Raw genomic sequence first — 13180 nt, 5'->3', positions numbered from 1 at the left:
CATACATGCATAGTATTTTTCATTAGACCTGTAGCTAGGAATAAATACCAGAATTTTTTTAACGCTGCAACATGCTTTTCTATTTCCAATTATAGCTATGAACAAATTTATCTCAAATGGCGGTTTTTACCAATCATAAGCTCTTGTGTGTATTGTATGAATGTTACTTTGTGTGGTCTTTGGCTGTCAATTCTATAGACACAGTGAGAGAGTGCCAGCTTCATTTGTCCTTGAAATCAATAGGATTGTGGCTCTGTTAATGGAATGGGAAAGACATCCCTATAGGTGAATTTTATTTTATTAATTCAGTTTGTTTGTAATCTGATGCATATCTAGAAATGCTAAATATGGACTTGGCAGTACATGCATTCACACTTTTAAAAGAGGCTCTTACAGAATTTGGACAGAATCGAACGTGATAAATTATGTAAAATGAACAAAAGATCACCTTCTTCTTAAATCATGTAATAGTAAATAATCTAAATAAGACAGTTATAATTTATGTCCGTGATATATAATTACCTGAGGGATTCTCTGTCGGTTCCTTTTCTTCTGAGGATTCTTCTTGCACTTCGGGCTCTGAAATGTGAATTGAAGATTTCAAAGAAATAAGGAAAGTATCATGACGTATACTACAAGCAACATAGTAGGCAGGCTAACGCACATTATTTAAAAACACTTGAGATATGGCAAACTATTCTTTGAATAAAATGATGTTTCAAACGGAACAATTTGAGACCATTTCGATCAAAATCGGAGCATGTACATGATGTATGATTTGTGTTATCCATCTAGAGCCAACAATTTGACATTTAACCTCTATGCCTATAACTTAAGAACTATACATTGAAGATAGGTTAAACTATACTTTTCCTGAATCCGAATAATGATAGAAATACATTGGTGCTAATGCCATGTCGAGGCTGACCTTGCTCATGGTGGAATCGTGCAAGGGCGAATTATCTATACTTTTCACAAAGATCAAACAGATACGGAGGCATGAGATGGGAATTAGTATATTCTGATTTATATACCTCATAGATTCCTGTCATCTGATTGGTTAAAAGTGCAGTCATTGAATTAGCTATGCCCTCCTTTTTAAGAATTACGTAAAAACTGAACTATTCCCCGGGCTAAAAAGACTATTCCACCATGAGCGAGACTGCTCTGCTCTGCCTTTCCTTTCATCAATGCAATTTCAGTACCAGCTGATTGGGAAATAATAAACTAGTTACTGTCTGTGTAGTGTAAATTAGGCTTCTTTCACAAATCATTTCACACACCTTGTGCCCCCCCCCCACACACACACACACGATCAACATCAACTTCGGATTGACGCCCTTGTCAAAGTATAATAACGCCCTTGTCAAAGAGTAATGTCAGTCAAGGAAGTGTAGGCAATTCTTCTGATTTTTCTTGAGATTTGAAAGAAATAAGGGAAATTAGAAACTTTTTGCGTAGTAGCCTCCGGGGTAAAAGATTCTTAATGGTAAGGCGGGTACGGGGATGAGTGGCAGATTCGGGATGCATTTAAATTTTCACTACAAATGATTACACGACATATATAGCCGTTGTCGCGATTATATTATCGGTAGTCGCGACTTTTGACTAACACAGTCGACTTAATTGTGATTGTGTTCTCACAAAAGCATAAATAAGGAAAATATTTGCGTTTTCGTCCACATAAATGTTGTTGGTATTCATGATATTGGTCCGTATTATATCATTAAGTTTAACGTGTAAGCAGACTTTAATAGTGATGCCTTATTGGTTTGTATACAGAATGTTTTTCCTATGGGCGTCAATTTAATAGGAACCCATATTCTTCCTTTGTATCCCTGAAATCTCCTAGCCGTACGTTGGGTTCTATATATATGAATTCTGTCTGTTATATTCTTTAAAGCATATAAGGGATGTAATTTTCTGCCATAATGTCCATGATTTTTATCGGGGAAGGCAAAACTCCCATTATTATGTTATTTTCTTTAACTCAAGAATCACAAAACCCATGGAAATGAAAACTTTGATTTAATTATTTTATAAAGAACAAAGACAATAATATAAATAGTTTACAATTTACAAAACCATGAATAAAAAAACCTGTATATTTAACAATTGCAATGTTCGAAGGATTTCAAATTTTGGTAATCTCAGAATCATGTTCAAAGGACGCCTTCACAGATGCGCACATAGTCATTGCGCACGTGGATAGTTCCACGGGCACAGATGTTCTGTCTTAAATGAGCCATCTACCATGGTAACGAAGTGCGCATCGATGATGGCGTCTTCTCATTATTTACCTCCATCACAGTCCCCGGCAAAAGCTTTAACCTCGCACAATGTAAGATAATCTTTTCCAGGCAAGCTAACACTCAAGTATCGACCTTTGAGGTTGCAGGATACTTCCAAAACCGATTTGTTTTTTATGTCTTTGGCCTTAATTATTCCACAAACTGGATTATTTCTATTTTTGTCTGATCCCACGTGGATACGGGCTCCTTTAAGACGTTCCTCTGTATGGGTATTGAAAAATATATATATATATATATATTAAAAATGATGATGATGATGATGATGATGATAATCATACTACTACTACTAGTATTACTACTAATGATAATAATAATAATAATAATAATAATAATAATAATAATAATAATAATGATAATAAAAATAATAATAATAATGATAACACTAATGATGCAACATATTCTCAGCTTAATATGCAACATTTTTTGGCGTAAAATTGCATAAATTGCGAAACTTATTTCCTATATTATTACAATTGCGCATATATTGCATTTTTAGCACCAGTGCAATAAGTATGCGCAGTAGACATAGTCTTCTTTGCGTGTTAATTTTTGCATTAACTTCGCATAAATAGTTATTATAGTGGTAAGTGATAATAATAATAATAATAATAATAATAATAATAATAATAATAATAATAATATATTAATAATAATAAAATATAATATATTCTTTATGATTATTCATTGCGTCCCGTTTTGTGGTCGTTATTTGATATTTGTCACTACTAAGACACCACCGAGTCATGTATTTCATTGAAAGAACATCCGGAATGAAATCAGTGTACCATAAAAGTCCATAATAAAAGAAATAATTGAAATAATTTTGTACTCACTGCAGCAATCCTTTCTATTGTAAATCACCACTTTTCCAACACATTTAGCTTTACCCATGTCTACCGACCACCAAGCACCCTTTTCGGATTCTGTCGGGTGATAAAGATCAAAATGATCATCATTATTCAAAATAATATGCAGCCATAAAAGTACAGTGAACTTGGCCTTAAATGAAGAAACATTTAAGTATATCAGGGGAACACACTTTTCTAATTATTTGCGATGCTTCTGTTTACCCAATTATATATGATATAGTATACAAATATTGACTGCTTTTATGTTCGGGGCATGGTTAAATTATAGCCCAAGGTGATCTCAAAACCATGACTATGCCCCGAGGCGTAGCCGAGGGCATAGTCATGGTTTTGAGATCACCTTGGGCCTATAATTTTAACCATGCCCCGAACAAAAAGCAGTCAATATTTGTTTTATATACCAAATCTTAAGATTCTTGTCATCTGTTTGGTTAAAAGCATCGATTTTGGGAAGAGAAATTAATAGTTTCAATGCGAACGACACACAGATTACAATCTGCGATTTCTGCGTAATTATAGCGCGTGAAAAATTAACGCGTGCGTAATATCATTTTACGCTGGGAAAAACTCGCAGTTTGATCGTAACGCACGTGACCGGTCCATAGTTCATTTCCATGGACCGGTCCATAGTTCATTTTGCGGGCATAGTTAATTCAATGACTGCACTTTCAACCAATCAGATGACAGGAATCTATATATGAGGTATATAATTTATAATATCACTACGTCATACATCGTGTATTTAGTAGAGTGACAGCGCTAACGTTCCGTGACCAGATCGTTTTAACAATTTTTTTTGAAAATGTTTCTGACTTGCCTGAAGGATACTGAACAAAATTTCTTTGGACTGCCCTCTTCAAAGTTCTAGTAATTGTAGGTTTGAATGCGTGAAATTAGATTCGTCTATAGTATAACCTTGGTGTAATGAAACCACATTAAATAGAATACAGTAGCTTATCCTTTTTCTACTAAATCATATTTGTGCTTCATTGATTTGGGTGAACTGAGAATTTCCAAATGTGCACATTAATTTGTACTATTTTAAGGCTCGTGTAGAAAACTTTTTAAGAATCTTTTATGAGTTTCAAAATTAAGCAGAGTAAAAATGCATTTATGCCATTGTTTTAAAGTGTATTGAAGAATAATCGCCTGCCATACTCACTTGTATGAGTGCAAGAATTTTTGCCCCATTCTCCATCAGTCTTGCCATCAATAGCCCTATCCGGTTTTCCACCATGAGCGAGACTGCTCTGCTCTGCCTTTCCTTTCATCAATGCAATTTCAGTACCAGCTGATTGGGAAATAAAAAAACTAGTTACTGTCTGTATAGTGTAAAATCATGGTTTGACATTATTATATATGTACAGATTTTAAAACAGGCTTTAAAAGAACACTCAGTTGATTGTTTTTTATACCATGTATACATTTGAAGATATGATGCATTCAGTGGCGGCGCCAGGATTCATTTTGGAGGGTGGTGCATGGGGGGAGAGCAAAGATAATTTCAGAGGGGTAATATCATCTAATTTTGCACAAAATTCACGCCGAATTTGTGAGGTTTTGGCTTAAAAGTGGGGGGACTGGGGGAAAGAAATATATTGGGGGAAATTCATTCCTTGTTCCCCCTAGTGCCGCCACTGGATGCATTTTGTAGGTATCGGTGTAATTCTGAGAATTGTATAGGCCTAACAATGATTTTTTAAAACAGAGCACAGAATGGGAATAAACAAAAATTTGGATATCACATTCAAAAGTACTTCAGCACAGTTCACAAGAAATTGCTGACCAGTGTAGCCCAAGAAACCTCCTTTTTTGAAGAAAAAGCTTATTTTCGGCGTTATCTAACCACCACGTAAAGTCTCACCGCTTCAGCTCTTATAATTCTCTTCTCTTAGTTAAAGCTTTAAGCTCATCATAGTAGCGTGGATACTGATATTGGACTCTGTCATTCTTGACATTTGCTTAAAAAGTTACCTTTTTTCAGAGTCTTGGTTAGCAGCGACTAGCTTGCGACACCACCGCGGCGTCATTACTCTGAATGAAGACGCCGTTACTAGCTAGCGACACCATCACGGCGTCATTACTCTGAATGAAGACGCCGCGGCTCGCCGTGATGGTGTCGCAAGCTACGTCGCTACTAAACCAAGACTCTAAAATAGGTAACCTTTTAAGCAAATGTCTCTATGCTTATAACTAGAAATTCTACAATATGGATGTGTCAGGACTGTCAGCACATGTATTCACACCTTCAAAGAGTAATGTCAGGCAAGGAAGTGTATGCAATATCTACTCTGATATGAAAAGCAATATTGGACAATCGACAGTATCATTTCTTATCATAAATATATTTGGGTCCCTCTGATGGTTTTATTTCGTAATTTTTCTGATTTTTCTTGAGGTTTGAAATAAAGGAATTAAATTAGAAACATCTTCGTGGGTTATCGTCCGGAGAAAGGGGTTCTCAATGTTATGGGGAAGAGTGACAAATTCGGGATGCAATTTTACAAGTGATTACACTATTATGGTCGTAGTCGCGATTATATTAGCGGTAGTCGCGACTTTCGACTAACACAGTCGACTTAATTGTTATCGCACAGCGTCATCACCCCTATATCTTCGTGTCAAAAATTGACGTGATAGTAGGGCGAATCCACTAGTCTTCAACAGCCACTCATGGTGATTTTGTTCGAGATAGGCAGGGCGACTCAGGCTAAGCACACCACCATGTTCATTCACACTACGAATGCAGCGTTGCCATTCATCATCTGAAATGACTCATTTTTATGATCTGCGTATGCTCATTATCCTCCTTAACGTTACTAATTCGATTTTTTTTTGGTCAGTTTCTGTTTTCAAAGCGCCGATTGGAAGTTCAAAGCGCCGACATGACATAACCATAAATTATTCTTTCAACATTACCATATTGCACCACCTTTACCATACATGCATAGTATTTTTCATTAGACCTGTAGCTAGGAATAAATACCAGAAATTTTTTAACGCTGCCACATGCTTTTCTATTTCCAATTATAGATATGAACAAATTTATCTCAAATGGCGGTTTTTACCAATCATAAGCTCTTGTGTGTATTGTATGAATGTTACTTTGTGTGGTCTTTGGCTGTCAATTCTATAGACACAGTGAGAGAGTGCCAGCTTCATTTGTCCTTGAAATCAATAGGATTGTGGCTCTGTTAATGGAATGGGAAAGACATCCCTATAGGTGAATTTTATTTTATTAATTCAGTTTATTTGTAATCTGATGCATATCTAGAAATGCTAAATATGGACTTGGCAGTACATGCATTCACGCTTTTAAAAGAGGCTCTTACAGAATTTGGACAGAATCGAACGTGATAAATTATGTAAAATGAACAAAAGATCACCTTTTTCTTAAATCATGTAATAGTAAATAATCTAAATAAGACAGTTATATGTCCGTGATATATAATTACCTGAGGGATTCTCTGTCGGTTCCTTTTCTTCTGAGGATTCTTCTTGCACTTCGGGCTCTGAAATGTGAATTGAAGATTTCAAAGAAATAAGGAAAGTATCATGACGTATACTACAAGCAACATAGTAGGCAGGCTAACGGACATTATTTAAAAACACTTGAGATATGGCAAACTATTCTTTGAATAAAATGATGTTTCAAACGGAACAATTTGAGACCATTTCGATCAAAATCGGAGCATGTACATGATGTATGATTTGTGTTATCCATCTAGAGCCAACAATTTGACATTTAACCTCTATGCCTATAATTTAAGAACTATACATTGAAGATAGGTTAAACTATACTTTTCCTGAATCCGAATAATGATAGAAATACATTGGTGCTAATGCCATGTCGAGGCTGACCCTGCTCATGGTGGAATCGTGCAAGGGCGAATTATCTATACTTTTCACAAAGATCAAACAGATACGGAGGCATGAGATGGGAATTAGTATATTCTGATTTATATACCTCATAGATTCCTGTCATCTGATTGGTTAAAAGTGCAGTCATTGAATTAGCTATGCCCTCCTTTTTAAGAATTACGTAAAAACTGAACTATTCCCCGGGCAATAGTCTTTTAAAAAGACTATTCCCCGGGCATAGTCATTTTCACCTGCGTCCCGATCAAACGCTACGCGCGCGATGGCGTGTTCGCATTACGCACGCGGCGCCAACGCGCTGCCTGTCAGTTGCGGTGACGCGATCGGTTCATAACGAAAAAACTTTCTTTGTAAATTTTACCATTAGCCTATGAACAATAAAATAGGTCTTTTAACCAATCAGATTACAAAAATCTATATTAATGCGGTATATAAAACAAATATTGACTGCTTTATTCGGATCATGGTTAACATAATAGGCCCGCGGTGATCTCAAAACCATGCTATGACCCTCGGCTGCGCCTCGGGTCATAGCATGGTTTTGAGATGACCTTGGGCCTATAATTTTAACCATGCCCCTCATAGCAGTCAATATTTGTATAATATGTTATGGCAACCGCCTACAACTTATGCACTTACTTTTAAGACATTTGCGGACTCCTTTAACAAATCTACATTTCCCGCCGGGGCATTTGACACATTTCAGTATACGCTTTTCCGAGCAGGTACATTGTTTACAGCTCTCTCCAACGTATTCCTCGCCTTGCTATAAAACCACATTGAAAAAGAACAAGGTATGTTTTTAATGTATGTTTAAAATGTCATTAAAGTTCATCTTAATTTACATCACAGGTAAAAATTTGGTTACGATTCTTGTCAATGAGGGCGTTATGAAGAAGTGTTACGTTAACAAGATTTCACCAATTGTGACATAAACGTTGTTAGTTGTCCCTAGTTCGGCCTAATTAATTTTTTCAAAATTTCATTATTTGCAGAATTAAATTCTCTTTCCAGTATCACATCGCCACGTCTCCTGACATGCATTTTAGTTAGAAAATTGTTTTAGCCACTGTCGTGCATCTATCGTCTCATATGTTTCATATCGCCTCGTTGTTCTACACACGTCTCCCGTGTTATATGGGGTGAAAGATGCACGACAGCGGCTAAAAACAATACGTTTATTATCATTCTTAAACACTTAACTCAATTCAAATAATAAAAAAATATCAAAATTATGCCAAATTTTAATCTAATTAAATAATTTTATAAAGAAATTACCTATGGCGTACAATCGATTATTGTTATGCGTTTCCGATTGGTTCAAATAGTGTGTATTATACGTCGACTCGCACGCGCTGAACCGTGTTATCTCGTGTCATATCACACGGCGAAGAACCAATAAGATTGCAGGAACATTCTCTCGTGTTTAAGAATAGCATACAACCAGCTTTCATCATGCAGTTATATTTTTTTGACCAAATAGTTAATCGCCTTTTCCTCAATGGACGTAAGGGACCGATCGTTATTTACGGCAGGGGGGGGAATGGGTGTTTTGGCAAAAATATCGACAAAAATTTCGCGTTCCCCCCTCTCGTCCGCTCAAAATTTTCGCGTTCCCCCTTGTTTTCCCAATTTTCTCCATTTAAAATTTAACAATCCCCCTCCTGGTTCAACTAAAATTTCAGGTTCCCCCTCAAGACCACAAAAAATTTCAGGTTCCCCCTAAATTTACCCATTCCCCCCTGCCATAAATAACGATCGCTCCCTAAGGTCTTGTGTTTTCGAGCCCTCTCTATTTTGGTATACCCAACATAGCAAAGCATATCTAGGCGGCCCACATAATGGACAATCATCTGTCTTTAAAATACTAGAATAATCAAATATTCTTAATCAATGGGAGTGGTCTAGTTTGTAGACACATAATCTGATTGGACAATCGCATGATCCAATATTTTTATCGTAGTCGCCGGCATCCACTACTCAAAATATTGGACCTGCCTGTCGTCTATCACACGGTAGAGGATAGTAAAAACAAAATTTCCTATCGTTTATTCTCTAAGTGATATTTTCGATGACATATTAGGTCTACAGCCTATATATCATCTGCCTCCTTGACGTACCTGTCGAATCATATACGTACATTTAAACGAGGATTTTGTGATCTTAGCATCCTCTTTATATGGCATTTTCCGTAGATATCCACGAAAAAGCTTATTCCCAAAATGTCTAATGATTCCGATTTTGTGTTTGCGAGTTATGCATGATTATGTGTATTACACTGCCCCATAGGCCACTGTTGGTATACCAGAACGAAAATTGACAATATTTTTGCTAAACGAACTAATCTGCAAGAAAATTTTGGGACATAAACATTATGTAGCCAGAGGTATCCAGTGGTATAAAAATCTCAACTGTTTTTGAGAAAGGTGGGGGATGAGGCTGTGGATCGCGAAATGCCCTTTTAAATACCATCCCTGCTAAATGTCTGTCTAATTAGAGAATAAACGATAGGAATTTTTGTTTTTACTATCCTATACCAAGTGATAGACGACAGGCAGGTCCAATATTTTAAGTAGTGGATGCCGGCGCAGCCAGTATACACTACGATAAAAATGCATATCGTTTATTCTCATTCTAGTCAGTTAAATATCATTTTAATAATTGAAGAGCTTTGTTTCAAAACCCCTTACATCCACTTTTGGCCGAAATTGAGTTATTGACATGACATTTTGGTGGTGGTTTGACCTTCATACCACCTTCCCTTTTGGAAATATGGTACATTTCCCGTTTGGTAAATCTTAGGGAATTTCCGGATTCTGAACTTAAAATTAACATAACATTTCAGGAAAATAATTTTTTGATGTGTAATAATAGCCTTGAATGTTCTTCAACTATTAAAATAAAAAGGAATTGTTTTGGGGTCACTATGTTTGAAAAAAATCATTGTAATTAACGAAAGCTGTAGCTTCTGAAATGCTCAAAAATGTCATTTTCCCGGATTTAATTAAAAATTCATAATTAAAAAAGTAAATGTAATATTTCAATGTTTTTTTTTTTTTTTGAAAGCATTAGTCAAGTTACTTAAAGTAGTGCAAACAAATGGGCTCTAATTTAATTGCAAAGGTGGTTTCTAGAAAAGGGGTAAATTTATTTTGTTGCAAAAGCCCTTACATCCACAAAAGGTGCAATATTAAAGAAATAATAAAATAAATAGGAAGGTTTGAAAATTGTACCAAACCTATTCTTTTAGTTTCTATTCATCAACACTTTATCCGAACCCAAATTGAATCAAATCGAACAAGCCATACTTGCACAATTGAAAAAAGCTGTTTTTCTCAAAAAGTCAAAAGCTCTTCAATTGTAAAATATTTTAAGCAAAAACTAAGTTACCGTCATAAAAACTCCCCTTGTTATAAAATGAACGAAACTCGTTTACAACTTCACGTGTTTTGTTGCGAGTACTGCTAGCGAGTGCGCGTGTTCCGCACTAGTTTACGCATACAACGCGATACATACTCGCACCTCTACAAGCGTGTGAAGCTGGTTTCATACTACCCTGCCGCTTGCCGCTGAGCGGCGTGGCGCACTCGCATTGCTGACAAACGGACACAATCAAGGCTTGTCATTGGTTGAAACGCCCTGCCGCTTGCCGCAGCGGCAAGCGGCAGGAAATTATGCTGGAGGCATTACGCGCCCGGTTACGCGTTATCAACACTCATGATGACGTGGGGCCGTCTACGGCCTGGTAGTCGGCACCCGAAATCATGCGATTGTTCAATCAGATTATGTGTCTACGAACTAGACCACTCCCACTGACCACACAGTGTGCCCACTGACTAAGAAGGGAGCACACCACTAAATCAATGCGCCATTTGTGCAACCCTACTAAGTTCCGGTAAAATACGGAAAGTTTTTGCGGTATTATGGGCTGCTGTTTGGACTAATTATCAGACAGAGTAGCGAATTATAGCTTAAATGAAAGTGTAAAGCCTCTGCATGAATTTGAGTCATCAAAAAAGTCGCATTTTTATAATTATCGAAAAAAATAGGTCCGCGAATGAAAAAATGGCAGAAACAGGTTTGCACTCTTGAGAGCATGTCAAAAACAGTGAGGGCGCTGTTCAGTGGCTCCTACCGGGAAAACGAGACGGAAGACTACCCATACATTGACACATATGTTAAACTGTCATCGATTTGCAATCGACTGGTTATCATTAAATTTCTCAGAAAGTGCCGAAAAGGCCTAAAAACGAGAAACGTTTTTTCACGTATTTCAATGGGGCGATTATTTAGTGGTGTGCGCCCAGAATGATATTTGATACGTACCTTGATGTAACTGCCGTCATTACCTTGACATCCACATTCGTCTTGCGACACGCAATCTTCACCACTCAATACAAAACCATCGTCACATTTGCAGCCCTCTTTGTTATCATCTGGACAATTATCGAGCGATCCCAAAGGACTATCGCCGAGGCATGTTGGCTGGCAAGGTGACATGTTGCTGGAGTATGTTGCATGTTTCCCACATTTCATCGCTGTTTGATTAAAAATGGGAATAAATACTATTGTTTGTTTGTTCTAGTTATTTGTCTTATTTCGATTTAGTTTATTGACTGATTTCCAAAGTAACAATAAACTTAAGCGTTTAAAGTGGCGTACTGTGCATTTTCACGTAACCTCGTTCAACTCATTTACATCAATTTGGATTCCCGGATTGTATTCTGATTCGTTGAACCTTCTAAGTAGCATACTTTTGGAAACCTCCATATTTTGGGTTTATGTAATTTATTGTTAATTATCCGCACGTGTTTATGAACATGACGTCATTAAAAATTGTCACTTTGTCAAATGTCAACATGGGGCTAATCAGCAGAATTATGTTCCTAACAATATTGGACTAACATTTCAGATATATCAATACCACTTCAAAATATAACAGATATGGAAATAAATGTTCAAATGATCGTCATACGGTATTTTGGTAAATATGTTTTTCGAATAATTATATTTTGAAGTACTATTAATATATCTTAGGTGTTAGTCCAATATTGTTAGGAACATAATTCTACTGATGATTCCATGTTGATAGGCCTAAGCTGTATTCTCGCCCGAAAGGGTACAAATTGGTGACATTTCTTGACGCTATTTTCTTCTCAGACAACTTAACATTTGAGCTCATTTAGTACATATGCTTACCAGTCGTTCGGTTATCCTGACTACAGTTTGCACATTAAAAAGTGAACTTCGACGTGCGTGATGCGAACATTATTGCCTTACATATTTGGTTTATTAACATAATAATATTCATGTTTAACCGGGGCGGACACGCGTCGAATTTTGGCCACGCATCAATGTGCGTAACAGATCTAGTTATAAACATCTCAACTAACCCCCCCTTAAATAATGACCATTATTCAAAAATGGGTGATTGTATTACAAATCTGTAAAATGCGTTGGAAGCACAATTTATTTCTGCACATTTTGACACCTTATTTGCAGCAATTGATTAAATATTGACGTCACAGCGTACATTTAAATCAATGTAACCCAAGATTTGAAAGTTGCAGTAAATTGTATTGATTTTGTATTCAGTGTAATGGAAGGAAATCTGTGTAATGATATCTGAGTGTTTTTGTATTGTAAACATTTGTGTGTAAGTGCAACTTTCAAATCTGGACTTCACTACATTAAAATGACCGGTGTTTGACTGTTTTCAGGGCTATCGTATCAAATGAGGTGTCAAAATGCGCAGAAATAAATTCTGCTTCCAACGCATTTTACAGATTTGTAAAACAATAGTCCCTTGTTGAATAATGGCCATTATTTAAGGGGTTAGTTACTTTTTTGATATGTTTATAAAAATTCTTTGGTATCAATAAGTTGGACCCATGTAATGTATAAAGAAAGACGAGGTACTCGAATAACTGAATTGTGCAATAAATTGAAACCAAGATACACTGTTGCACCTGTAAGCCTACTGCATTTTTCTGTTATCAAAATATCTATTTAATTCCAGGAAATTCAAAACAGAAGTCAATGAAAGGAACACTTCCACTTTTTACCGGGTTTTTTTTGCTTAGTTGATGGTAACCCTTGATGATTATTCACAATTAAATA

At 36.3% G+C, this 13180-nt stretch overlaps 1 protein-coding gene across 1 annotated transcript in view; it reads right to left on the bottom strand.

The window, feature by feature from the left end:
• Positions 1–2292: 2292 nt before the first annotated feature.
• LOC140154678 (uncharacterized) overlaps positions 2293–13180 on the bottom strand; it is a 52212-nt gene continuing 41324 nt past the window's right edge. The window contains exons 10-15 of the mRNA XM_072177245.1: positions 11387–11598; positions 7700–7826; positions 6637–6693; positions 4344–4472; positions 3146–3235; positions 2293–2513 (exon numbers count right to left, since the gene is read on the bottom strand). Coding sequence (XP_072033346.1) covers positions 2293–2513; positions 3146–3235; positions 4344–4472; positions 6637–6693; positions 7700–7826; positions 11387–11598 — 836 coding nt within the window. The remainder of the gene's footprint in view (positions 2514–3145; positions 3236–4343; positions 4473–6636; positions 6694–7699; positions 7827–11386; positions 11599–13180) is intronic.

The sequence above is a fragment of the Amphiura filiformis genome, chromosome 6, assembly GCF_039555335.1.
Source record: "Amphiura filiformis chromosome 6, Afil_fr2py, whole genome shotgun sequence".
In the NCBI taxonomy this organism is placed as follows: domain Eukaryota; kingdom Metazoa; phylum Echinodermata; class Ophiuroidea; order Amphilepidida; family Amphiuridae; genus Amphiura; species Amphiura filiformis.
This window is presented reverse-complemented; position numbering and strand designations above follow the sequence as displayed.